Source organism: Primulina eburnea, chromosome 3, assembly GCF_022965805.1.
Source record: "Primulina eburnea isolate SZY01 chromosome 3, ASM2296580v1, whole genome shotgun sequence".
Lineage (NCBI taxonomy): Eukaryota > Viridiplantae > Streptophyta > Magnoliopsida > Lamiales > Gesneriaceae > Primulina > Primulina eburnea.
The window spans coordinates 5,459,560-5,484,208 of NC_133103.1; the positions used below are offsets into that span (position 1 = coordinate 5,459,560).

The 24,649-nt window shown below is 33.6% G+C and overlaps 3 protein-coding genes and 1 pseudogene across 4 annotated transcripts; 2 read left to right on the top strand and 2 right to left on the bottom strand.

Annotated features, from left to right (window-relative positions):
- The first annotated feature begins 492 nt into the window (after nt 1-492).
- LOC140825687 (IAA-amino acid hydrolase ILR1-like 6) lies at nt 493-7,995 on the top strand. Its single transcript, XM_073187598.1, has 5 exons — nt 493-1,311; nt 1,737-1,862; nt 6,280-6,594; nt 7,131-7,262; nt 7,341-7,995. Exons 1-5 carry the CDS (start codon nt 793-795, stop codon nt 7,740-7,742), a joined length of 1,494 nt encoding a protein of 497 aa, XP_073043699.1. The 5' UTR covers nt 493-792; the 3' UTR covers nt 7,743-7,995.
- Nucleotides 7,996-10,882: 2,887 nt separating this feature from the next.
- Nucleotides 10,883-12,422, top strand: LOC140825690 (two-component response regulator ARR17-like; annotated as a pseudogene).
- Nucleotides 12,423-12,726: 304 nt separating this feature from the next.
- On the bottom strand, nt 12,727-17,515 carry LOC140825689 (uncharacterized). The gene is made up of 4 exons (XM_073187600.1): nt 15,302-17,515; nt 14,740-14,936; nt 13,867-14,090; nt 12,727-13,768 (listed from the first exon to the last, which is right to left on the bottom strand). The coding sequence occupies exons 1-4, from the start codon at nt 17,067-17,069 to the stop codon at nt 13,018-13,020; spliced, it is 2,940 nt and encodes a 979-aa protein (XP_073043701.1). The 5' UTR covers nt 17,070-17,515; the 3' UTR covers nt 12,727-13,017.
- A 2,693-nt stretch (nt 17,516-20,208) lies between these two features.
- On the bottom strand, nt 20,209-22,592 carry LOC140828080 (uncharacterized). Of its 2 annotated transcripts, XM_073191059.1 has the most exons (5): nt 22,449-22,592; nt 22,242-22,307; nt 21,482-21,616; nt 21,115-21,215; nt 20,209-21,016 (listed from the first exon to the last, which is right to left on the bottom strand). In XM_073191059.1, exons 3-5 carry the CDS (start codon nt 21,577-21,579, stop codon nt 20,493-20,495), a joined length of 723 nt encoding a protein of 240 aa, XP_073047160.1. In that variant the 5' UTR covers nt 21,580-21,616; nt 22,242-22,307; nt 22,449-22,592; the 3' UTR covers nt 20,209-20,492. The 2 variants fall into 2 exon arrangements, with proteins under 2 accessions (XP_073047160.1, XP_073047159.1); XM_073191058.1 differs by lacking the exon at nt 22,242-22,307 and having other exon boundaries at nt 20,211-21,016.
- Between the last annotated feature and the right edge of the window lie 2,057 nt (nt 22,593-24,649).

Consider the following 24,649-nt stretch of genomic DNA (forward strand, 5'->3'; position numbering starts at 1 on the left):
GTTTTGACAATTCACAGAGTATTTTTGACATGGAAATTAATTTACGCCCATTGAATTTGCACGACTATATATGACTACGGCCATTACTCTATTTGTACCTAGATTTCGTTCAATTTATTATGGTCCCCAACACATGAATACAAAATAAAATAAAAAATATTCAATATATATATATATATGTTAAAAAAATCTAAATTCTATCCTTGTAAATTGTAATTACATTATCTGAACCTACGTGTCTCAAGATGATTGAATTGATTTACAAGAGAACAAATTTAGATTAAGAAAATTGATTATAATTATTATTTAGATAGTTTGAGAAAAAAAGATTACAAGTTGAAGTGTCGAACCCGTCCCTTTCGCACTGGTTAAACATTTGTTTGAAGAAAGGTAAAGAACGTGCCTCAATGATTATTCAACCAAAATGAAAAAAAAGAGAACTCACAGGAAGGAAACCTTATCAAGTAAAAGGGGCGAAGACTCGTAATTTACTATTGTACTTCAACCACACACTCCACAACAAATTCTTACACGTGAAAAATTCCTTTTCAAATAGTCCTATCCTATCCCCAACCTCCGGCCTGCTCAATACACTAAACTTCCGATCATTACAATTAATCTTCGCCTCGCATGCATTATATACGATAATTAAGGCTATTATGATCAAATAATCAGTCAATCAATATTTGACACCCTTCATCCTCGATTCCAATTTCTTGAATTCTCGACTTCTTTTTTCTAACTGATCTGTCAACTCAATCTTCAGCTAGCTATAACCTTGATAATATATAAATGAAGATTCTTGACAGAAACTCGTCGCCTTTTCATTTCATACTTATTTTTCTCATTCTTTCCAATTGCATGACGATGATCTGCAGCAGCTCGGGGGCGAAACCCTCCACCAGTTCCCCGGAACAAGATCTAACATCCCTCGACTCCACGCTCAAAGGCCTTGTAAGCAAACCCAGCAAGAATCGATCCTCTTCATCTGAGCAGAAATCTTTGGTCCCCAATACTTTTGATGTGGACTGCAGCAGTGTCTGGACCACAGCATGTTCTGAAGCAATATTAAGGATGTCGAAAAGACCGGAAAACGTGCAACGGTTGAAATCGGTTCGCCGGAGGATCCACGAGAACCCAGAATTGGCTTTCGAAGAACACGAAACAAGCCGGCTCATTCGTCAGGAACTTGATGAACTTGAGATAAGTTACAGTTTCCCGTTGGCCATAACTGGAATCAGGGCGATGATTGGGACCGGAAAACCACCTTTTGTAGCTCTCCGGGCTGATATGGATGCCTTGCCAATTCAGGTCTTACTTTTTAGATGTATGTTTTCCGATTTTATTATTAACTAGGGCAGCAAGGCGAAGGGGGTAAAATATATAATTTTTTGCAGCTTTTTCCAGAATATACAAGTTTTGACTTAAATATGTATTAAGTTACTTATTCTCATATAACTGTTGGATGGATGAGCGTTGCTTTTGTTATCCTGAGTATCTAATTGTTACTAACAAGGTAACATTTGGTGCGAATGATACGATTCATCATTTTTGTGTCATCATGCGCCCAGATCAAGTTTTACAATACTTTGAATAATAAATAATTATATTATATTTTATCTCTCATCGTCTCATCCCACTAGCCAAACTGATTTAGGTTTTGAAAGAGTACTTTGGCCATGTTGTATGTAATAAAAGAGACCCCTAGTTAATCTTCTTCCAAAATGTCTCAACAGGAAGCTGTGGAATGGGAGCACAAAAGCCAAAATGCAGGTAAGATGCACGCATGTGGACACGATGCTCATGTGGCAATGCTCCTTGGTGCTGCTATGATTTTAAAAGAGCGCGAAAGACACTTAAAGGTTAGTCTACTTCATTTCTCCATTCTACGCTAAGTAATCAACAACTTGATTCTTGCATGATTTCCTGATGCTAAAAGACTATTCAAGAATAAACTATTACATGGCACGCGCGCGCACACACACATATATATTGGTGACATTTTGTGTGGAAATAGTTAATTTTTGAAGAATCTTGGACTGTTTGATTTTATGCATGTTGAGGCTGCTTGAGAATTTAGTAGGTACTATAAAGGAGAGGTATATGAAGAAATTTCTGTTTCAGTTCGCTTAAAGTGGGAATCAACGACTTTGTTTGGACATCTCTAAATAGATACAAAAATGCATGATAATTGTTCTTATTCACCGAAGAAAATATCATCTTTCTCCAATATATATAGGTTTGTTTTTGTTTTCACACGTACTAGGTAAATTAAGTGAAAATCAATATTTTCAAAGATATTTTTATTTTACCCTTAAGTAATGCATGTTTTAATAGGATAAAAAAATTGTTGGAAATAAGTAATGTATTTAATTAATATGAGTATATTGGTAAAAAAGTAGAAAAAATAATACTAAATATATTTTGACAGTTAACCATATATTGGGAACATACGAAAAAAGAAATATAGTATTTGTATCTGTGAGTGAAAGAGAGAGAAGATTTATAAGGTATGGCTTGTCTTAAAATAACTGTTAAATCTGTGAGATATTACCTAGTTTTGATGGCCTAAACTCTCTTACTGTCTTATATTAATTAAGGAAAGAGAAATCATTAAATACAAATGTTTATCCAATTCTCGTACAAGTTAATAGGAAAGATGATCGGATATAGTTGTTTCTAAACGTGCCTTCTCTCCCTTAATTATTAGAGTCTACACTAGTCCGGCTACATTTATATTCTTCGATTCACCACCCATCAAATTGTAAATCCTCCCATAACCAGAACCAGACAATTAGTTGATGTTTATGAAAATGATTTTTGTACTCGTTTCTAATACAATCGGAACATTAGAAGTTTTAATCTTGGGTTGCATAGAACTCGACAAAGTGTCGGAAAAATGGCACAAAATCAACGGAGTGTTATTAAATAATAACTAATTCTTCTCATTGTAAGTAAATGCACCAAAATATATCTTCAGACACATTTTAATTCATCTATTAATGGTAGGTATTTCTCGTTATACTTTTGAGTTTATAAGTTATTCTAAACTTTAGTAATCCCCAATAATTAGAGAATTATAAAATAAATTAATTACTTAGATTCAAAATCTATTCATGTGTGGACTATGCATATCAATATTTTTTGCGAGCCTGTTATTACATGACATTCATTGCTATTTTCAAATTCGGCACTTCCAAATGAAAACTTTCCAGGAGAGGGACGTAATTATGCCTTCGAATCGGAGAACTAATTGATTCGAGTTGTGAATATGAATCAAAAGATTTAAAGTGAATTCATTAAATGAGAAAACCCACTATTGTTGTAAAAATAACAGGTGAAATATAGTGGTTTTATCTTAGTATTTAGGCAGATGCAGTAGCCAGTGGCAAAGATTGCCGACATCAAGATAATACTTTTTTCTTTCACGTAGGTGCATTTTGTCTTTATTTACTCCTAGAATTCCTTAATTCACTGCTCAAACATGGAATTATTTATAAGTAGCCTTTCCTTGGAAAAAGCCTAAGTGTTTTTTATTCCAGAATATTCCATGGTCTGCTCTAGCTGTGAGTTATATATGTGACTTTAAACAATAAAATATGGGTGCAATACACTTTAGAAGCGAAAAAATTATAACGTTGTGGGTTTTATTGTGATAAAATAGGTTTCTATCATGCATTAATTGTTAGCAGCCATATACTTCCACAAGCAGGACATTTCCAGACATGGACCTTGTCGTGCCAAGTTGCACCCAAACCTAACACCAATCACGATATATGTTTTAGCAGCCATACACTTAGGTTATGTTTGGTGCGTAGGATAAGATAACTAATTGAATTGATGACAAAACGTAAGGTAATGATACATAATATGTAGTGATGAAGAATATTTTGTTTGGTAAAATTTTAATGAATATGTTAAATTTTACATTTTTTGTTGTTGAGAAAAAAATATCCTAAACTAACATTGATGGTAATTTGGTATATAAAATGATATTTGTAGCAATGTTTTCAAAATCATCTGTTCAGATATTAATAAATAAATATTTTATAAAATTTTAAATTATAGATTATGTATTTATCTGATAATTTATTTTTTTAATAAAAATTAATATGATTTTGCATTTTATCTCATTTTTTCTCTATATTTTCTCTATTTTTTAAGCGCGGAAAATGATATGTGAATTTCTAATTATTTTTTCTTTTTTTTTTAAATTTTATTTAGTTTCATCATGAAATCATTTTATGTGTGTGCGTGCAAATAAAAAAAAATATAAACCATCAATTGTGGGGAAAATGGTAATTTACTTTATATTTAGGAATTGGATTATCAATCCTCCCAAAACAATGGGATGTCTTTTCACTCAAATAAGTTTTTTTAATCTTGACCTTCTTGATTAATTGGATCAATAAAAAATGAGACAAACATGAGTTTAATAATCTATCTTTTGCTTATCACCCATATCAAACATACCCTTATGTGAACACGATGATGTGACACTAATTTATTTGATTTAATTAAACATATTAAAATTTACATCTAATAAGTGAATATTACCTCATCGTTCACGTAAATTTATGTGTGCAAGATGGGTGTCATAAAACATATTAAAAGACAGGGGCGGCCCTGGGGTGGTCAACATGGGGCCACCGCACAGGGCCCCCAGCTGGAATGGACTGAATAGGGCCCAATTAAATTGGGGTTATGAGTATATTGGGTTGAATATTTGGACTTTGGATTTTATCTTCAAATTTTTTAAAATCAAATATTATAAAATTTAATAGTGGGTAGTGTGTTTATCAATCGGACACTTCAAATTTTCATGTTGATCCTTACATCTAAAAAGAACCACCAAAATAGAGTAACGATACTGATTATTAACAATGTGGAATATAATGTTTTTTTATTATAGATATTAGTTTATGTAATCAAATAATGAAATTTTCTTTATATTATTGATTTTAGTATTAGTTTTATATAAATACAAAGGATTTTTTTTTTTTTTTTTTGCACCAGGCCCTTCCAAGTCTAAGACCGGCCCTGTTAAAAGATATGTCATAATATCCACTTACGTTATTCTCATTATAATTATATAATAATGTTATATTATCTACATATGAATCCTGCTAGATTCCTGTAATTTTATTATTATATAATTTTTTGTTCAATTATTTCCATCATCATTATATAATATTATATAATTAATTATATTATAGAGGTGTTGATATATATGTATCTGACATGTCAACAATATGCAATGTCGTGTCATTATTTTCGAATGTCATATCACTAATTCTCGGCACCATATCAACGTTTACGTTGAAAATGACTAAATTTTAAAAAAAAATCAAATTATTGTTCTAAGCTGTGAATTAACTAATAAAATGACAAAAATCAAATATGTACAAGTTACGAATGGGAGCAAAAATGTTATTCTCCCATTTCGGAAATAAACTTTATATTTATAAGCTTGAATTTAAGTTAACAACAGGCTCACCACTTCCATATTAAAACCGACATAATTAGTCAATCACATTCGACCTTACTATGATCAGATGGGATCGCTCGACCCTACCTGTGGGGGCACTGTCCCCACAGGATTTCCACGGTCCAGATTTAGCCATCTTTGTAATTTTGAAAAAAAAAAGTGGACCTTATGTACTTGTGGCTAAATCTGGACCAGTGGATCTACACATAGGACACTGCCCCCACATGTAGGGTGAAATGATCCGATCAGATGTTAATTGTCCACTTCTCCGTCACCAACAACTATAATATATTATGTCAATAACAAGGGGAAGATTCCAAAAGATTGTTTGAGTCGGTGCAGTGGACGAGTGTTTGACTAATGATTATGAGTTTTATTTCATTGATCAACAATTTCTCGAACAAACTTTTGCACATAATTATGATTTACCGAGTATGATTTAACTAACTAGTATGATTTGCATGCTACTGCTTTAGTCCGAGTATTTACCCAGTGTGCACCATAAGATAGCGGTTGCGACATCGTCATAGTCATAGATAATAATAACAAGGAGAAGATGGAAAGTTTCATTATGAGTAATGTTTCAAAGCAAATTCATGGATATGAAATTGATGTCTAATTAAATTGGACCTATTGTTACGTACTTTAATTTAATTTCAGGCCTTTCCAAACCATACTATTCAAGCCATAATTTTCATTTAACTTTCCACATTTCCACATCCAACCGCGCGCAATATACTCTTAATTAAGATGAGTATTGATGGTGAGACTAATATTCATAGTTTCGACAGGGCACTGTGATACTGATCTTTCAGCCAGCTGAGGAAGCCGGAAATGGAGCAAAACAAATGATCGAACATGGTGCTCTCGAAGACGTTGAGGCTATATTTGCAATGCATGTATCGCATCTACTCCCTGTCGGTGTCATTGGATCAAGATCCGGTCACTTGCTTGCAGGTTGTGGCTTTTTCAAAGCCGTGATTACTGTTGAATACGGCATCTCACAAAATCTGCATTACTCGATCGACCCTATCTGGGCTGCCTCGGCAGCAATTATCAGTTTACAGACCATTGTATCACGAGAGGCCGATCCATTGGACTCTCAGGTTTGTACGTACATGCGAGACTATGTCATTGTTTTGATACATCGTCGAACTTTAGTATAGAGCTTAAATTATTGTTGAATGGTCAGAAATGCTTCGGTCGACCCTACCCCTGCGGGCACTGCCCGCAGAGGTCGATCAAACGACTCGGATTTTTCCGAGTCAATTTTTTTTTTTTCATGAAGGTGGGCCCGGATCACTCATGTGGAGTGATCCGGGCCGTTCACTGCCCGTGCAGGCGGTAGGGTGAAACAAACTGTCAGAAATAAGCAAATGCCATAGATCTCTTTAATGAAACGTGAAAGGATTGCATCTGCAAAAGGTAGTACTTCTAATGAACTATGTTTCCAATCTGATGCTATGATAGAAACTACTGTTAAAAAAACTAGGGCTCTTCAAAGTTTGACAAATAATAGTTTTACGGACAATTCTATACGCCATACAAGTTCAAACTCGAGAATGGGGAGATCTCCTTAATAAATTGATCAAAACTAGAACCTCGCATGCATGCTTTATGTTTGGTATGATTAAATCCTCAGGTTGTCTCCGTCACTTACATCAAGAGTGAAACCGATCATCTCGACGTCATGCCAGATACAGTTGAATTCGGGGGCACGTTGCGAGCTTTTTCCAACACAAGCTTCAACCACATCCTCAAAAGAATAAGACAGGTTCTCGTTTTGATAGAACAAAGTGCCTGTTTTTCCAATAATGGATAAAGAAAACCTTAAACATATATATCAACGCAGGTAATATTAACCCAAGCTAGAGTATTCAGATGCTCGGCAAAAGTCGACTTCTTCAGGAATGCCGACACAATTTACCCGCCTATGGTTAATGATGACGAAATGCATAAACACTTGAAGAAAGTAGCCATTGAGCTGGTGGGGAAAGAGAATTACCGAGTCGTGGAGCCGGTGATGGGATCCGAGGACTTCTCATTTTATGCTGAACTGATTCCTGCCACCTTTTACTTCATCGGAATCAAAAACAAGATGCTAGGCTCGGTCCACTCGGTCCACTCCCCGCATTTCATGATCGATGAAGATGCCCTTCCAGTTGGTGCAGCTACTCATGCTGCCATTGCTGAGAGATATCTGCACGATCACTACACCGTATCGACAGCAACACTAAACAGATCATGTAAGTGACAAACATCGGTCTTTTCATTTCTTATGTAGATGAAACATTAACTACTTGTTTTCGTTGATGCATGAAAGGAGACGATAAAAATTAGGGTTTTTTTTTATTCTTCTTTTCTCCATCCAAGAAGTTTTATGTCAAGTCTCGTATGTTATTAATTTGTTGTTTGTATCAGAAGAATTTAGATGGGCTTTTGTACAAAATTTCCATTGGTATTGTTGTAAAAAAAATTGTTGGGCTTTTTTGCAATAGATATGGATCTGAAATTAATTAATTGGCTATTTATTATATCATTTTATTTGATTACGCACGGGCACAAAAAAAATTTTGCTCGTAAGCTCAACCTCTCATCGAAGAAATATCAAGTAAGCTATTATTCTGGATGGAGAGATTCAATAAAATTTAAAATTTAACGAATATTTTCTTGAAATAAATGTTAAAGTATAACTCTCTTTCAATTTCCACTAACAAAAGGAGATCAAAATTTTGTAAATCAAGGATGTTATAAATAATTGTTATAAGTTGGAGCCAACCAAATCTATTGGAGAAAATCTGGTTCATGAACACTCTCTTGGTAATTCTAGCTCTGAATTTGATAGCCCACTGTCCAAATATTATTAATATTTTCAATGGAAGATCACGTTTGATTTTGTTGAGGACCATATATATATATATATATTTATATATATATATATATATACATATATATATATATATGTGTGTGTGTGTGTGTGTGTGTATATGTGTGTGTGTGTGTGTGTGTGTGTGTATTAGAAAGATTTGTCAACTAGGAGATCCTTATATTTTGCGAAGAGGTCCCACATTTACCTCGTTTAAGTCAAATTTTAATCTAAATCCACGTAAAAGTCTTTTTGGTCAGTCAACAATCATGGAGAAAAAGAGGAGAGAACACGCTTTGCTTTATTTTAAAGATCATATAAACAAAAAGGTTACTAATTAATTTATTCGTGTTTAAAATTGGAGTCTTTTAGATTAAACCTTTTGGCTTTTCGGATAGAAATTCTACTCCTATTTAGTTTTTAATAATTTGTTTACTTTTTTATGAATAAGAAAAATAATTTACTCTTTTGATTTTAAAGTATTAAAAAATGGAATTATTATACATGTAAAATTGTATTTGACATATTACTTTCACGACATGTGTGTGCCGATTTGCAAACGGGAATCCATCACTTTTAAAAAAGAAACAAATTAAATAAATAATGTCCTTCGAGCTTCGTAACATAAATTTTTACGCTATATTTGTTGTAAAGCATTAATTAATTGAATACTATTCTTTTAATTAATGCTTAATACAATAAAAAAAGATTAAATATTTTTATAGGAATTTTTTTATGGCTTAAATTACATTTTTTTCATTTTTATTATTATTTGAGTATAAAATAAAAATAAAAAGTTTGACGGGGATTTGGTTGTCCGCCTCGCGATGTAAACGGGGCTAAATTTGGAAGGCAGGGGTCCATTTGCAGTTTTTCAAACTTGGAAGCAGAAACTTTCCAGTCATTTGGTGGAAAAAAAAAAACTTTCTATAATTTACAGCTTACCCCTCGATTCACGACATATTCCATTAATCGAAGATTTCTCCCTATATGGGCAGGGACCACAAAAGATTTGTATATTTTTAAAAGACCCCACAAAAGATTTAATATATTTACTGGTGGGTCCCTACCCAATGACCTTTATTCATTTCTTGTCTGCATCAATCAATATACGATTACTTGAGATCGCTCGACAGATTCTCAACTCCCCGTATCGAAATATCAACTCAATTTTCACGCTTTGTCTTAATGTAGCCCACCACCCCCAAAACGCTCAAAGGAGCCAAAAAAATAAAAAATTCACCAAGAAAAGAACTTGAAATTGGTGTAAAAAGTTTGAGATCATCCACATATAGAAATTCTCTCAAATTTTGGAAGGAAATTGGCCTAAAAAACAAGAACATTGATGTGAATAAGTTCCATTGGATTCCAATGTAGGCGATAGTTGTTGAATAGCCGATAGACAAAACTAATTAATGCTTTTAGTAATTTTGATAGCTGCCCATGTTCCCATATTCAATCTCCATGATTTATATTAAATTGATGATGTCTCTAATGGAAGAACAACATTGAATCCATCTATAACATAGCCACATCAATTACTTCCAACTGTTTTGTGTATTCTAATTTCATATCATGTTTTTTGTGTGAAAATATTATTTATAAAATATGAAAATGACAAGTGGTGTGGAGATTTATCATATTCTACGTGGATTTGTGTCGGCTAGTTAGAGCGATTAATATAGGTCTTGTGAGTTTCATATCAATTTCTAAAAATGAAAAAAAATATATTAAAATTTGGACACATGGTTATAATAAATATTCAAATGTAACCCGAATTAAATTGATTATTCAAACTTAACTAGAAGAATCCTAGTGAAAATATCAATCAAAACCTTCGTTTTTTGACTTGGTAATCGTGGAAGTCAACGAAAATTGCATATTTCTTCTTATAAATGACAAAATGGGAGCTAACACATCCAATAAATTAACGTTATAATTTCGCAGTTTCAATCTCTTCTAAGAAGTTATCCATTTGGATATTATCAAATCAAAATTTGAGATAAATGTAGAAAACTATTAGTATAAAGATCTCCTGGGATTTTTCTTGACATGGTTTCAGTTATATCCTCTCAAATAACTTTATTCGTGTTATTTTTTTCTGAATTTTTTTCCATTTATAAAGCCTCTAAATTTTAGAGGTGAAAATAATAATTTCTAGATTTTTCGCTAACATTTGAATATACATAAACCGACACACTTAACTGAATTTTTTTATTTTTAAAAAAATTCAGTTTCGTAAATTAAACTCTCTATAATGGATTCATTGGGACCACAATTATAGGTGAATCCTATTAAATATAATTTATTATGCAAATAAAAGCTACATAATAATAATAATAATAATAATAATAATAATAATAATAATAATAATAATAATAATAGTAATTTCATATTTGGAGGTAGCCAGCCACCTTGGTCCATGAGTCGTTTTTCCAACAGGGTGTCCAAAAAGAAAATCTAACTGGAGAGATCTCTAAAATCATGGTTGATGTGTGGGGGCTTGTAATAATATAAATACAAGACAAAATTACATATTCTACACACACACACACACACACATTTTGCTTCTCAACCACTCAAGAAATTCAATAAAATAAAATCCTGTAGGCTTTATCATCTGCACTATGTTCCCATAACAAACATATAAAAAGAAATTTAAATGGGAGATTTAAATTTAGATTCAGAACGTGAAATATGCAGAAATATTGGAGATCAAAAGAAGCAACGTCAAGATTTACACGTATTGGCTGTTGATGACAGTCGTCTTGACAGAAAGCTCCTCGAGAGGCTGCTCACTGTTTCTTCATACCAAGGTACTTGATTAATTAATTATTTCTTTTAAATTTGATTTATTAATCAGCAGATTATACGTGTCTTCTTAATTAATGGAATTTTGTTCAGTCTGAACTTATGCTGTCAAGTTAATTGTTTTCTGAGCATGCACGCGTACATACTTTCTTGGATTATCTTAAAGAAGTTCAAGATTGCGTGTGTGGAATTTTGAATATATCTATATATATATATATATATATATATATATATATATATATATATATATATATATAATATATATATATATATATATATTTGTGTTACTGTTACATGTATTAAGAATGAAAATTGGAGTTATATATATGCAGTTACATTTGTGGATTCTGGTGACAAGGCTCTGGAATACTTGGGATTGATTGATAATATTGATGAAGAGAATCAGTATCAAACGTCATCGTCTTCGCCCGAGTCATCTCTGCACGACAAGGTGCATCATGTTCTTCTTATTACATTCATAATAATAAAAATCATGATAAAATAAAAGTTATGGTTTATATTTTACTTATCAAATTTAGTTGCAGGTATCAAAAATTAACTTGATCATGACAGATTATAGCATGCCAGGCATCAGCGGTTTTGATTTGCTGAAAAAAGTCAAGGTTAGCCCTCCCGATGAACTCCGACGACATCGGTTTTTCGAGATATTTCCGCTTGAGAGACCGGTGAATTTTGGTGGTTAGATTTTTCTTTTTAAAATTTTCTGTTGTTTCCAATACTCAAGAGAGGGAGATAAATCTTGTTATGCAGGATTCATCTTGGAGAGACATCCCGGTTGTAATTATGTCATCTGAGAATTTACCATCAAGAATAAATATGTAAGCCGTTGCATTTTTTAGACAATTTCAAGATTTGAATATTGGAAATTAAAATTTGGTGCATGGCCACAGGTGCTTGGAAGGAGGTGCACAAGATTTCTGTTGAAACCTGTAAAATTATCCGATTTAAGGAAACTTCACTCACATCTCCTCAATTCTCATTGCCAAAAACAAGACAAAGATAGCATCAAGTACAAGGAGGACACCACACTATTGGAGACAAGACCTCCCCCTGTCCTGTCCATGAATTAATATATGTTTTATGATAATAATCAGTTAATGTAATTGCTAATTATTTAAGATCAAGTTTCACAATGGTGAATGAAGCCATGAATCTTGACCTGTAGTAACCATACAGAGGTCTGAGCGTTTCACGCATCCAAGCTTGTGCCGAGTCGCGATTATTAAGCATCAAGAAGATGGCTCACGAAATGACTCACAAACTCGTATGATCCATAAATTTATTTATGAACAAATTCGCCGGTTCAGACCGAAATATTATTTATATTTTACATTATTAAATTCTAAAAAGTACAGCTTGGAATTTGTTTTGATCTTGCAAATCAACTTGCAAGCTTATGAAATTTTTTAAGCTCTGAGCTCAAGAAAATCATAACTCCCTTGAAACTAGACAATGGGACATTTCACAGAAAGATAATCTGGAATATTGCAAGAACCTATCATTTTTAGTCGATGGTTCACTGCAGTGCAGCCCCCCAATCGCAAACAATATTATTCGATCAATAAATAAATGAATCTCTGTACAAAATATAACCGGTCATGGCATTCAAAGGGTGTGGCAGCAAATGATGGAACCCTTCCTCATCTCTTTTGTATTTGAAAGAAGTGAACCTCTCTTTACTAGCACTTCACAAATTGTGATGGTTACACCCTCCATCAATCTATGTTGCCTCAAATCTAGCTAACTACAAAATTATGATATATTCGCTGCCACAACAACTTGAAAATAATATTACATGTCCTCTTGCCTGCTAAATTACTGATCCGATTATTCACGGCCCAGGATGCTTTAACCTGACATGTTCGTGTAATTTCAAAGCATCAGACGTGAAGTTCTCCAATGCCTTGAAAATGGGAACAAGGCCTCCTTGTAAACTACTAGAAGCTGCATCATGAACTAATTTCTTAGCATCCTTGTGCTTTATTCTCTCTTCGGCCAATCTACGTCTCATTGAATCCAAGTCCACTTTCTGATCATCAAATTTATCTGATGGAACTAGAGGCAGCCTGGTTTTCTCTGACATTGTCAAGCGATGTGATCTGAGATGTTTCTCAATATCTTTCGAAAGATATTCTGCTTTAAGCCTTTGTCGCCCCTCCTCATCTTGTTTTTCTTCGAGTTGTCTTAGGCTTGTTACAAGGGTATTGATGGCATTTGTCACCCTTGCCTCGGAGATGGATTCCATTGCTTGGTGCCAATCATTGCAGACTATAAAAATGGGAGGAGCTCCAAGCTGACCAGGGGAATAGGGAAAGGTTCCATCAGGAGTTTCTTCCGGTACGTATTGAACACACTGAAGAAGCCACCCATTCAAGGATTCAATGTAGGATTTTTGAAAGGCAATCCAATCGATAAAACGTTCACACCATAAACGAAGCTCCCTTTCAAGCTCCGTGGTGGCCCTCGAGCTGGAATCGTTTTTGAGACCAGTGTTAGCTTTAAGCTTTCTCATTTTACTATCCACGATAGATTGAAACTGCTTCTGATGGCACTTGAGCATTGCCTTCCACATTCTGATCAGCCTACAGGTCGTGACACCATTGATTCAATAGAACAGGATTAAACAATTGACATTATAAAAACAATGTTCAAGAACACAAAACAGAAATATGTTCTGTACCCGTGAACTAAAGCAGCAACCTGGGGTTGCAGTTCTTCATCTCGCAACTTGTGTATCCGGCTTGAAATGGCATCAATGGTTTTAATACTAACTTCAAGTCTAGTCAATAATTTACTGATAGACGCTTGAGCAGCCTCAAGCTTGCTAGACTCAGCACCTCCTTCATCTAAGATTTTTAGCCTCTTGCATTGCTTCTCGTATGACACTCGGAGTCTTTCTTCTTCCTAAAGAAAGTAATAACTCACCAGAACTAAGCAAGACGGAACTGAGGTAGAACTAATAATGAACTTTGATATAGGGACACAAAAATAACTATTGAGAGCATAATGCAGTAAGTCCAATTTAGATCAATGAGCTACTTTGACAACCCTGCAAAGCCAAAAGCCCATCCAAATATATTTTTGTGTGGGTATCATAAAGCCTGGTCATAAAGCACATGGCGAGGCAGCGAGCCACGAGAGTTTCGCCTTGTTAAATAAATTGAGGCATCCTAAGACAAATATAACCGATTATTTACCTTACAAACTATAGAACTACAATTGCAGTCAATAGTTTATTAGCGAAAATCAACAATTTATCATATTGCATTTCACCTTTAATTTCTCATTTCTGCTTTCAAGGCGTGGTTAATACGTCATGGGCTTTTTCAAGTGCATCAAAGTTGGGGGTTCTAAGGTTAAGGACTTGTTTGATGTTATCGAAGTACTAAACCTTGGCTTGTGCCAAGGTTGCAGTGACTGAGCCATATGTGCGTCCAATTTGGGCTCTTGAAAATTGTTGTAAAGGCTAGCATGCACATGTTGGTTTGAACAGACATCATGAAAAAGGAACAGAAGAATGGGACAACAGTATGGTATAATAAATCTATTTTACCTTTACTTCCTTGTATAACTTTCTCTCCCAAGCATACAGCTTGTCCAGTGTGGACGAAAGATTACAAGCATTCACATTTTCATCCTCGCCAACATCTTCAAAGTAAGATTTGGCCAATTTAATTGATCTAGAAGCTAATTTTACAGATTGAGCTGACAGCGACAAAGTAGAATGGCATAATGCCCGGGAGAGTATTACTGAAATACGAAACCAAGGAAAGTTAGCTACGCACAAAATTCAAAATAAATAAGTCTTTCCAGAGGATCACTGGTCCTTTTCTCAATTTAAAAAGTCAAATAGATCAATAAGGTGGATACACAAATCAAGGAGCAATGCAGAAAAGGTTCTCAATAAAGACACAGAAAATAGGACAGGAAAGAGGCAATAACTATAGAAACAAAATGACAAAGAGTTCAGAACCATAATGTCGTAATAATAACGATACTCCAAATTTTCCAGCTGTCACTATATTTCAATGGAAAACAGTCATATAAGTTCACAAAGATCTCATAAGGGTTAAACCTAGAATGTTGGCAGCGAAATATGAAGCAGAAAGCCGCACCTTTAAGAAGGCCAGAATGATGAGGCAGCTTCCCAACCTCAAGCATAATGGCTACCTCTTTTCCAAAACTAGAAGCAATCTCAAAATCATCTCTGATTTCGGCCACAACGTCGTGCAAATCACGAGTGCCATGAGGTGACAATATAGTTACACTGCTCAATTTGGAGGAATCAGCATCTTGGTTTGACATATCTTCCACCTCAAAAGATACCCCTTTCTTCCTCACAGAACCCTCATCCATACTCTTCGACACAATAGTTTCGGAGCTGCTCTGCCCCTCTGTGAAACTGGTGGAATTACTTGGGGAGAGGTTTACCCATGAAGAAGTCCCCTTCTTGTTTAACGTTGGCATTGATGATTTTAAACTTTCTTCAATAAACAGAGGTGGCGATGGCATCGAGGGCTTAGCACCTTCCTCGCTAGTTGATGGCATTGATGATTTCTCACTACCCCATGGAGCCACTAATCTAGAACTACTACCCTTACTTTTTCCAGATGGCACTGATCTCGAAACACCCTCACTTTTACTCAATGGCATCGATCTTGAACCAACCTCCTTTTCACCCAATGGCACTGATCTTGAACTGCCCTTAGTTTTGCCTGATGGTGCAGAGCTTGAATCTCGATTTTTTACGGGTGGCAGTGCTACAGAACTAGCGAAGCTCGCACCTTTATTCTTTCGTGCTTTGGTTATTCTCTTGAGAAACTCTTTAGACACCACATTCTCAGTGTCTTCCTCCAAATCAGGAATCCCCTCCCTCTCCCTCAGTTCGCTTGAATCGGGGATGTTATTATTTGACTCGTACCCAAATCCCTCACTCAAGTAATAGCCCGGATACCCATTATCAGACACATCAAAGGGGTTAAAAAAATCCCAACCGGATGCTTTAGGTGACGGCGGAGGTGGCGCCTCCTTTTGCGGACTCACTTTCAAACCATCATTATTCTTCATCCTTGTGGTTGAACCCCAAGTAAAATAACCATAATGACCACCATCATCTGCTGGAGAATTCCAGTAAGAGTCCGTGTAACCATAACTCGGTTCCGGTAGAGGCTCCCGAACTACCGTTTTCATCTCAGGAGCTGCCCTGTTCATGTAATAGGCATTCGATTTACTTGAAAAATACAACGGCCGCGGCGGAGGCGGCACTCCCGGTTGGTTCCAGTGATCCATATAAGGCTCCCCAAACGAATGGGGCGGGTGTGAATAAGTATATGGGTATACGTAGGGATCATTAGTTAATCCATCCCCGAAAGTCTGCTTATACCCATTAAATCCACCATGCGGATAATGAGATGAGTAATAATCCTTTCCCCTGTGCTCCTGCGCGTGTTGGGTATGATGCTGATGGGCTTCATCATCAGAATCAAGCGCATAATGATGACGATGCTGATGCTTAAAATACTCGGAAGCCCTATCTTCTTTCACATCAGAAGAAGAGGAAGAATCCGATAAATATAGATGAGACTCGTCCCCATCCTCGCTATCGTTTAACTGCAATTTGTCAGCAACGTTGTTTTTCTTCATCTTTGAAGTTGGTGGCAAAATCAAAGATGGCGATGAAACAGAGGAGGAAATAGACGCAGTGATGAGATCTTCATCCACAAACTTACGGAGAGCATCCCCGACATCTTTGAGTGAACGGAAGTAAGAAAGATGGGCAGCGGCGAGTGCATAGTGATAGTTCGAGGCGGAGCGTATAAGTTCCCGCCGCTGACGGCAGCGAACTACAAGCGGATCCTGCACCTTAGAACCACTACACCCCATGTCAAAACAGAATCATAAGAAGCATAGAACATAAAAGAAAAAAACCAGTGTTCCAGCAAGCGAGTTTTCGCAAAAGGAAAAAAAATTCCGCGGAAATTATCCAGCTACAAGGGAATGTACTAGCAACGGAGCAGATAGTACAGCTATCAATAACACTAAGATGGTTAGCTTAACGATTCACATTGGATCTACGGTGATTGGTTAGACACAGTAAAGGAGTAAATTTGGAAAGAGAAGCCAATGGATTCAAGGGCTTCGTAGAATTTGGAAATAAAGTAAAATCAGACCGCAGAAACACACAAAGGAAGGTGAAATCTTGGTCGTCCAACAGCAAAAGATTGGCTTTCTTCTTTTTCCTCCTTAGGCTCACAGTTTGCTGAAAAAAATGGAGTAGTGTCAGTAAAAGAAAAGTCTGAGAAATCGGAAAAAAAGAAGAAATGTTGATGGAGATGTGTGTCGTTGTGGGGATCTGTGAAAGCAACGGGAGTGATAAATTTTTTCAAGAAAATGAATTATTGGATAAGTTTTGATTTAAAAATTGTTTAGTTTTAGAATATAGTTCCAAAAAAAAAAAAAACCCACAATTGAGTTAATTTTCATGAGTACATTAATTTGCACTATATTATGAAACTCATGGAATAACTACATCAAAGTACACTGAAATATTTAATTTCATAATTATTTTTCTTATTTTACTAAAAAAGTTCTCAAATCACTCTATATTTCATATTTTACGTAATAAAAAATCTTATTATTCAATATTGTTTGATCAAATTAAAAATAATTATAACATGCAATGTGTATACTTATTTTACTAGTATATTATTAAAGTTCATGAGTTTAAGGTATTTAAATTCGGTGTCATTGAATTTTTTGATAAACCGAAAATAACAGATAATTACATTTATTTAATAAAAAAACATATTTTAGTGAATGTGTATCTAACTTGTCTTAATAAAATATTTTTTTTTATTTTTATCTATATTTTTGAATGTTTAAACGAGAGTATCCTTCATAAAATATAAAATATTATACAAATCAATTTTAAATTATTTAATTTTAATATAATATCTAAATTCCATGCAAAAATTATTTAACACAGATTTTAATATGTATACATCGAAAAGACACTAACATTTATAACGGAAAAATCTAATCTAAGGTGCATGTGCCAAATTTATGTGTTTAGGGGTGTTGCATGCCAAAAATATAATTTTAAATTATATAGTGTCAAAAATATATATTTATTGGGTGCAATATGTCAGTTACCCAACACATGGTTAATATACTCCTTGGTGTTAAATAATATTAAATTTTGAAGATTTGTTTAAGTCTTTGAGAAATATTTTTTTTTTTGGATAACACGATGAGTTCACTTTATATATTTTCTCAAATATAATGGAGAATAAAAATATATTTATTTTATGTTTTTTTTTTCAATATAGTCATTATTTTAAATTCGATTTAAGTATTTTAAAGATATTTTAGTTATATATTATAAATTATGAAAAATATAATACTTTAATAATTCCTGACATGGATGGCAATGAATGTATTTTTTTTTTATGTTTTGAGGAATTATTTTAGAAATCAGAAAAATATACATGGTATTCTTATGGATTTTCTAACATATAATAATTAAATAATATAAAATGTTTAATGAATAATATTAAATTATATTTGAATTGATATTCATCTAAATGATGGATAGGTTGATATGATGTTCATCCAATCGTTGATGGTTATGGTCAAATGTCTTTAACGAAATGAACTACAGACTATCAGATTAAAATATTTTATAAATATACTGAAAATCAAATTAAATGGAACAATTATAATGCTATCGGTGATAGGGACGGCGACTTTCCTCACATATTTGGGTTCTATGGGGAAAATTCGAAACGAAGATGGACATCTTTGATTTTTGCAAATTTGTGTTCTGGATTTTTAAAATCCCGAAAGTAGTTCGAAACGAGTATGAGATTACTATCATCATCCTCGAACTCGTCCCGAAAATAATATCAATAATAAAATAATAATATTATTAGTATTCATAATATAATAATAATTATATTTTTTAAATGTTTATAATAATATTATCACTAATAATAATAAATTTTCATTTGAGAAAATCACTGAATCTGTCCTCGTCTTGCCCTGTTAATATTTATAAAACAAGAATGAGAAGTTGATCCCGTAGTGTCTCCCGAGCTCGAAAAAGTGGGGATCAGAGCGGATATGAAATTCGAGGATGTGGATGGGGATATCAAACTCGCACTTGCCTCGTCCCATTGCCATATCTGAACGGTGACTTGTAGAATCGTAGATATATATAGCCAGCACCGTTAATTTTAGAGCAAATATCATATGAGACGGTTTGATATATCTATATATGTTAGACGTGTTGACCTGATATATGCTTGGAGCAAAAATTAATATTGTTTTTGCATAAAAATTAATAATTTTCAAAGATCAGATTTAAAAAAAATATGTCTCATAAATTTATCTCATGAGATGGTTTCATATGAATTTTTAAGTTAATTTTATGATTATATGTAATTGTAGGGACTAATTTATCATATTTGACAAAAAATGATTAAAAAAAACTAAAATGGGAAGATCCAGATAGTAAAAAAAATCACATATCTACCGTATAAATGCACTTATTTTGTTATATTCGTTTATTTTTACAGAAAACCATTCAAAATTTTGGAATATTAAAGTTAATTTAAAAAGGTCGCCTTATTAATTAGGGGTGGTCAACTCTATTTTGCGCTAGCCCGTGAAATGGGGTTTATTTCACCCTACCTTGTGAGGCACTGCCCCATGAAGTGATCAAAGGCTCAGATTTAAACACACATACACCCCATGAAGTGATCAAAGACCCAGATTTAATCACCATGTAAAATCAATGGCTGAGATCCTATGAGAGCAGTACCCTCACAGGTAACATCTACTCTACCGTGAAATGGGGTTGTTTGCAAGGAGGGGACATGACATCATAATTAGATATTTTTTTGGGAGGACATGTCACTTCAATCCAACCATTTAGACATAGATAATATGGTGCATATAAATGATGATGGGCTCCTTCAATCGATTGGGGGCTAACTTTGGTGGGCCATTTTATCTCAAGTACGAGGCCCCACTTCTTTTCTCATCTCAAATTTTCAATTTTCACTACAAAATACTTTTCACTTCAAAAGGGTATGTATGGGGTAGAGTGGATTCTTCACAATTCTGCCTCACAGAACAGACATATCATGACTTTGTGCATCCATTATTTCTAAATCAATCCAGATGGAAACTTTAAACATTTTCAAATTTCTAAAAATTGTGTCATAAATAATGAATATCTTGATTGAATCTCATAAACAATATCAAAAGTTCATTTACGAACCATCCCTTCAACAATCTAAAACTTTACCTTCTCCTATGGTGAATCCCACTTCTGTGCATGGATCCCTTACGTGTGAATCTTGAACTCCTTGTAACCCGAATATGACGGTGAAGAGGGCTCATACTGCATTCGCCATTCTTGAAACTCTCTTTCCTAGGCAGATGAAGGGAATGATCCCTTGCAACCCTTAGGCGTGAACGATGATTATTAGGCCTCAAAGTCCGCCTCAAATGCTCATCTTTGTAATTCCTCCTAATACTAAAACTCGACCTCCTACGGCCAAGATTCCTAGGATGTTGCAACACAGAGGTTTTACCTAATTCATACCCTCCTTCACTAGTACTAGAACTGGTTTCTACTGATTCTTCAATGTCTCTCCTTCTTCGTCGTCTCCTCTTCACGATACTGAGCTTGAAACATAAGTACGTACAACAGAAATCCAACGACGAAAAACAAGTTGAAAAGCAAGCCCATATGATTCTACAGATAGAGTGGCAAATGCATTGGCAGATTCCCAAGTTGTATAAGAGATAGAAGAATAAGAGAACTGCATTATCATTTTCGTCAAAGAGACAGAATTTTATAATCGTTTACAAGATTAGTGACTATGAAATGAAAAAAAAATTTATTCCTAAATTCACTCACCAAAATAAACTAATGTTGCAACCATGACCAACTTGAGCAAGTGTGTGACACAGAAGTTTTCGATGTAACAGACAAAATCCCATGTTGAACCACATACTGAACTGCAAAATATATGTATGTGAAGTTAAAAAAAACATCCTGATGAACATACGAAAGACTCGTGATGCATTCCTGCTCAATGCAAAAAAAAAAAAAAAAGCACTCAAAATTACATCCAATGCAATTTATCAGTTTTTCTCAAAATAATTCACCAAATTCCGATGAATAATACGTTGAAACTGCTAAAAATGATGAAATGTAGTTTGCACATTTCTAAATTACAAAAAAATATCGCCGAAGAAAGAACTATGATAGTAACATTACTTACTCGCAGTTTTTCCCAGCAAGGAAATCGAGCGGGTGACCCAAAATTTTGTTTGCTAGTTGAGCAAATCCGGAAGAAAAAGAGCCAACAACATTCCCCATTGATAAGTGGCAAGGAACTGCTCACTAACAATTTTTTCTGCAAACAATTAAAGAAATATTAACTTTTTTGCTTAAAACAGAAATCCCAATAAGAAATGTTTGGAAACTAATCTCATCAAATCAGAGTAACATTTTTCAAAATGGGATTTTCCTTTGGTCTAATATGATCTGGTTCTTTTAATCTTAAATTTTAATTATCACAACATAATAATTGCCTTAACAAAATAAATAAACAACAAAATAGTACTAAAACAAATAAAAGTGAGGCATATCTTAGCATCTGTATACTTAATGACAAATGCATGTACCTCTGTCAAAACTAGTCTAAAAGATACATATAAAAATAGAGTATGTCTCTTGTGATACGATCTAATACATTATATCTGTGAGACAGTTAACTCAATACATATATATCTTGAAAAATAATAAGACATCTGTCTCGTAAAACTGTGGAGACAATATGTATAAAGAGTTATTGGGACAAAAATAACTCAACAACAATTAATAGTTGGTATGATAAACTCGAAAAGAAGCAAACTTTAAAGGACATAAGAGCCACTGAATCCATTAACAAAGTTAAAATTCTGAAAATGCATAATTTATTACTACTACTTCAGTGAAAACGACTGATATGACCCCAAAGAAATATTAAGTTCACCTACGATTGTTCTTCTGGCAGATGGGCGATACTTCAAATGGGATTTTATCAAACAAATTGTGATCAATATCTAACCATGAACAAATCCCAAATCCAAATCCAAATCCATTTGAGAAATTAAATTATAATCACAGTTCCATGCGCGTAATAGACTGAGTATTACCAAAAGAGAATAAAAATAGGACCGACTGAATAAGAGAGTATGGATTACCTGAGATATGAATTCCAAGGATTTACGTAAAGCAACAATTCGACATTGAAATGTACTTAAAAATTCTAGTCTTTGGTTATGCATAAAATCGAGATTCATGGAGAAAAATAATTTGTATCGGTTGAAGAATAGAGAACCGTCAATTACAAATAATAAATACATTTACCAAAATATCAAATAATCTGAAAAACGGAAAATGAAAAGGTCCCTTAGTTTGGGTTCATTCCTAGTTCAGTCCCTCAATTTGTTTACGTGTCGATTTAGTCCTTAAATGTTTAAAATTGACTCTAAATATTCCACGACCGTCAATATTTGGCACTTCGAAATTAAAATCCCATGAACCCTTATTTTCATTCCATCAATTCAATTTTGTCATAATTATTTCACAAATCAAATGGAGGAATCATGAAAATAAGAATTTCTAGGGTTTTATTTTAGGACAAAATAAAATATTTGAAATTCATGTGTTCAAACCATTAATTTTTTACGGTCAAATTAACGTCACCGGTTATATCCAGTAAACTTTTGGACCTAAATCGACACATGAACAAATTGAGTGACTGAAATGAGAATTGACCAAAACTATAGATCGTTAAAATATTATCTCAATTACATTGTAATAAGACGAGGGGCCGTTCACATATTCCGACCCCGATTTTTAATTGTTCCAGAAGCCCACCCCCTTATTATAACATTTTGAGTGGGTCTCATGTGAGACCGTCTCACGGATCTTAATCTGTGAGACGGGTCAACCCTACCCATATTCACAACAAAAAGTAATACTCTTAGCATAAAAAATAATACTTTTTCATGGATGACCCAAATAAGAGATCCGTCTCACACATACGACCCGTGAGACCAGGGGCGGATCTAGGATTCCGAAATTGGGGGGGCCACTGGGCGTATTTTGCGACGGATTTCTTGACAACCGTCGCTATATAGCGACGGTTTTAATAAACCGTCGCGGATTTTGCGACGGTTTTAGTAACAACCGTCGCTAAAAAATTTTTTTTGAATATTTTGGGGGGCCGCTTAGTTTATTTTGCGACGGTTTTATCACAAACCGTCGCTATATGGCGACGGTTTTCTCAATAACCGTCGCTAAAAATTTTTTTAAAAATTTTTTGGGAGGCCGTGGCCCCCCCTCGCCCTACACTAAATCCGCCCCTGCGTGAGACCGTCTCATATAAGTTTTTGCCCAACATTTTTATATAAGCATTATGATTTTTATTATTTTAATAAAAAAATGAACATATTTAAAAAAAAATGATCATAAATCTTATGAAATAAACTAATAATAATAGTAATAATGTTAAAAATTAACAATAATATTGGAAAATAATAATATTATCAAAATTAAAATTAATAAATTATCAGTTAAACTAAAATGATTTGCACAATCGAATTAATTCAAAATTTAAAAAGAGACAGAGCCGAACTAAGATAGATTATTTTGATCAGTATCCAAATTAACCCTTAAAAAAAGGATTTCTCTTCACATCAATGGTACGAATAAGATGGTCATATCCATTATATTTATGAACCACGATAATGATGTTTTAATTAATTTTATTATGTATTTAATTTAAGTTTATTATCCATAATCTTAATTTTCTCGTATATATAACTCTGAAATGTACTAAAATCATTATTAAATCTAATAAACTAAAGATTTTGTAATGATATTCAAGACAAAAAATTGAATGCAAATGTAAATAAAAAAATGTTTTTTTTATTAATAATAAAAACATACTATAATTAAAATGTTTTAAGAGCCTTATGTGCAACCCCTCATTTCTACTTGTAACTTATTACGTAACTCTACTGTCCTTAATATAAGAAAATAAAATTGTATTTAAATTAATAATTGTAATTTTTGGTTTACTGATAAACGTCCCGACAATATTATTAGGCTATGTTTAATAGTCATGATAATGGAATGATTATTAAATAATCATCCCTCATCTCATGTTTGGTTCATTTTTCATTTAGTTTGCAGGCCCTTGATTATGATTGAAAGTCCTAACAATTTATGTTATTTGTGTGATTAAATATCCCTCTCAAAAACTGTGATAATATATAATTCTTGAATAGTGATCATGATAAAATTGTATATTTACCATAATACCATTGAATTGTCTTCTTCAGTATAATATGAAAATTAAAATTAGTGAAACTTTAATAATTAATATAATATTTAA

Bases quoted from the DNA above. Each gene is read 5' to 3' on its own strand.
- LOC140828080 (XM_073191059.1), bottom strand. From the start codon at position 21,579: ATGGGGAATGTTGTTGGCTCTTTTTCTTCCGGATTTGCTCAACTAGCA. The intron at 21,216-21,481 runs GTAAGTAATGTT...TATATTTTGCAG, and splicing joins CTTGCTGGGAAAAACTGCGA to TTCAGTATGTGGTTCAACAT. The intron at 21,017-21,114 runs GTGAGTGAATTT...ATGATAATGCAG, and splicing joins TGCAACATTAGTTTATTTTG to TTCTCTTATTCTTCTATCTC.
- LOC140825689 (XM_073187600.1), bottom strand. From the start codon at position 17,069: ATGGGGTGTAGTGGTTCTAAGGTGCAGGATCCGCTTGTAGTTCGCTGC. The intron at 14,937-15,301 runs GTGCGGCTTTCT...TTCGTATTTCAG, and splicing joins TCATTCTGGCCTTCTTAAAG to TAATACTCTCCCGGGCATTA. The intron at 14,091-14,739 runs GTAAAATAGATT...TACTTTCTTTAG, and splicing joins AGTTATACAAGGAAGTAAAG to GAAGAAGAAAGACTCCGAGT.
- LOC140825687 (XM_073187598.1), top strand. From the start codon at position 793: ATGAAGATTCTTGACAGAAACTCGTCGCCTTTTCATTTCATACTTATT. The intron at 1,312-1,736 runs GTCTTACTTTTT...ATGTCTCAACAG, and splicing joins TGGATGCCTTGCCAATTCAG to GAAGCTGTGGAATGGGAGCA. The intron at 1,863-6,279 runs GTTAGTCTACTT...TAGTTTCGACAG, and splicing joins AGCGCGAAAGACACTTAAAG to GGCACTGTGATACTGATCTT.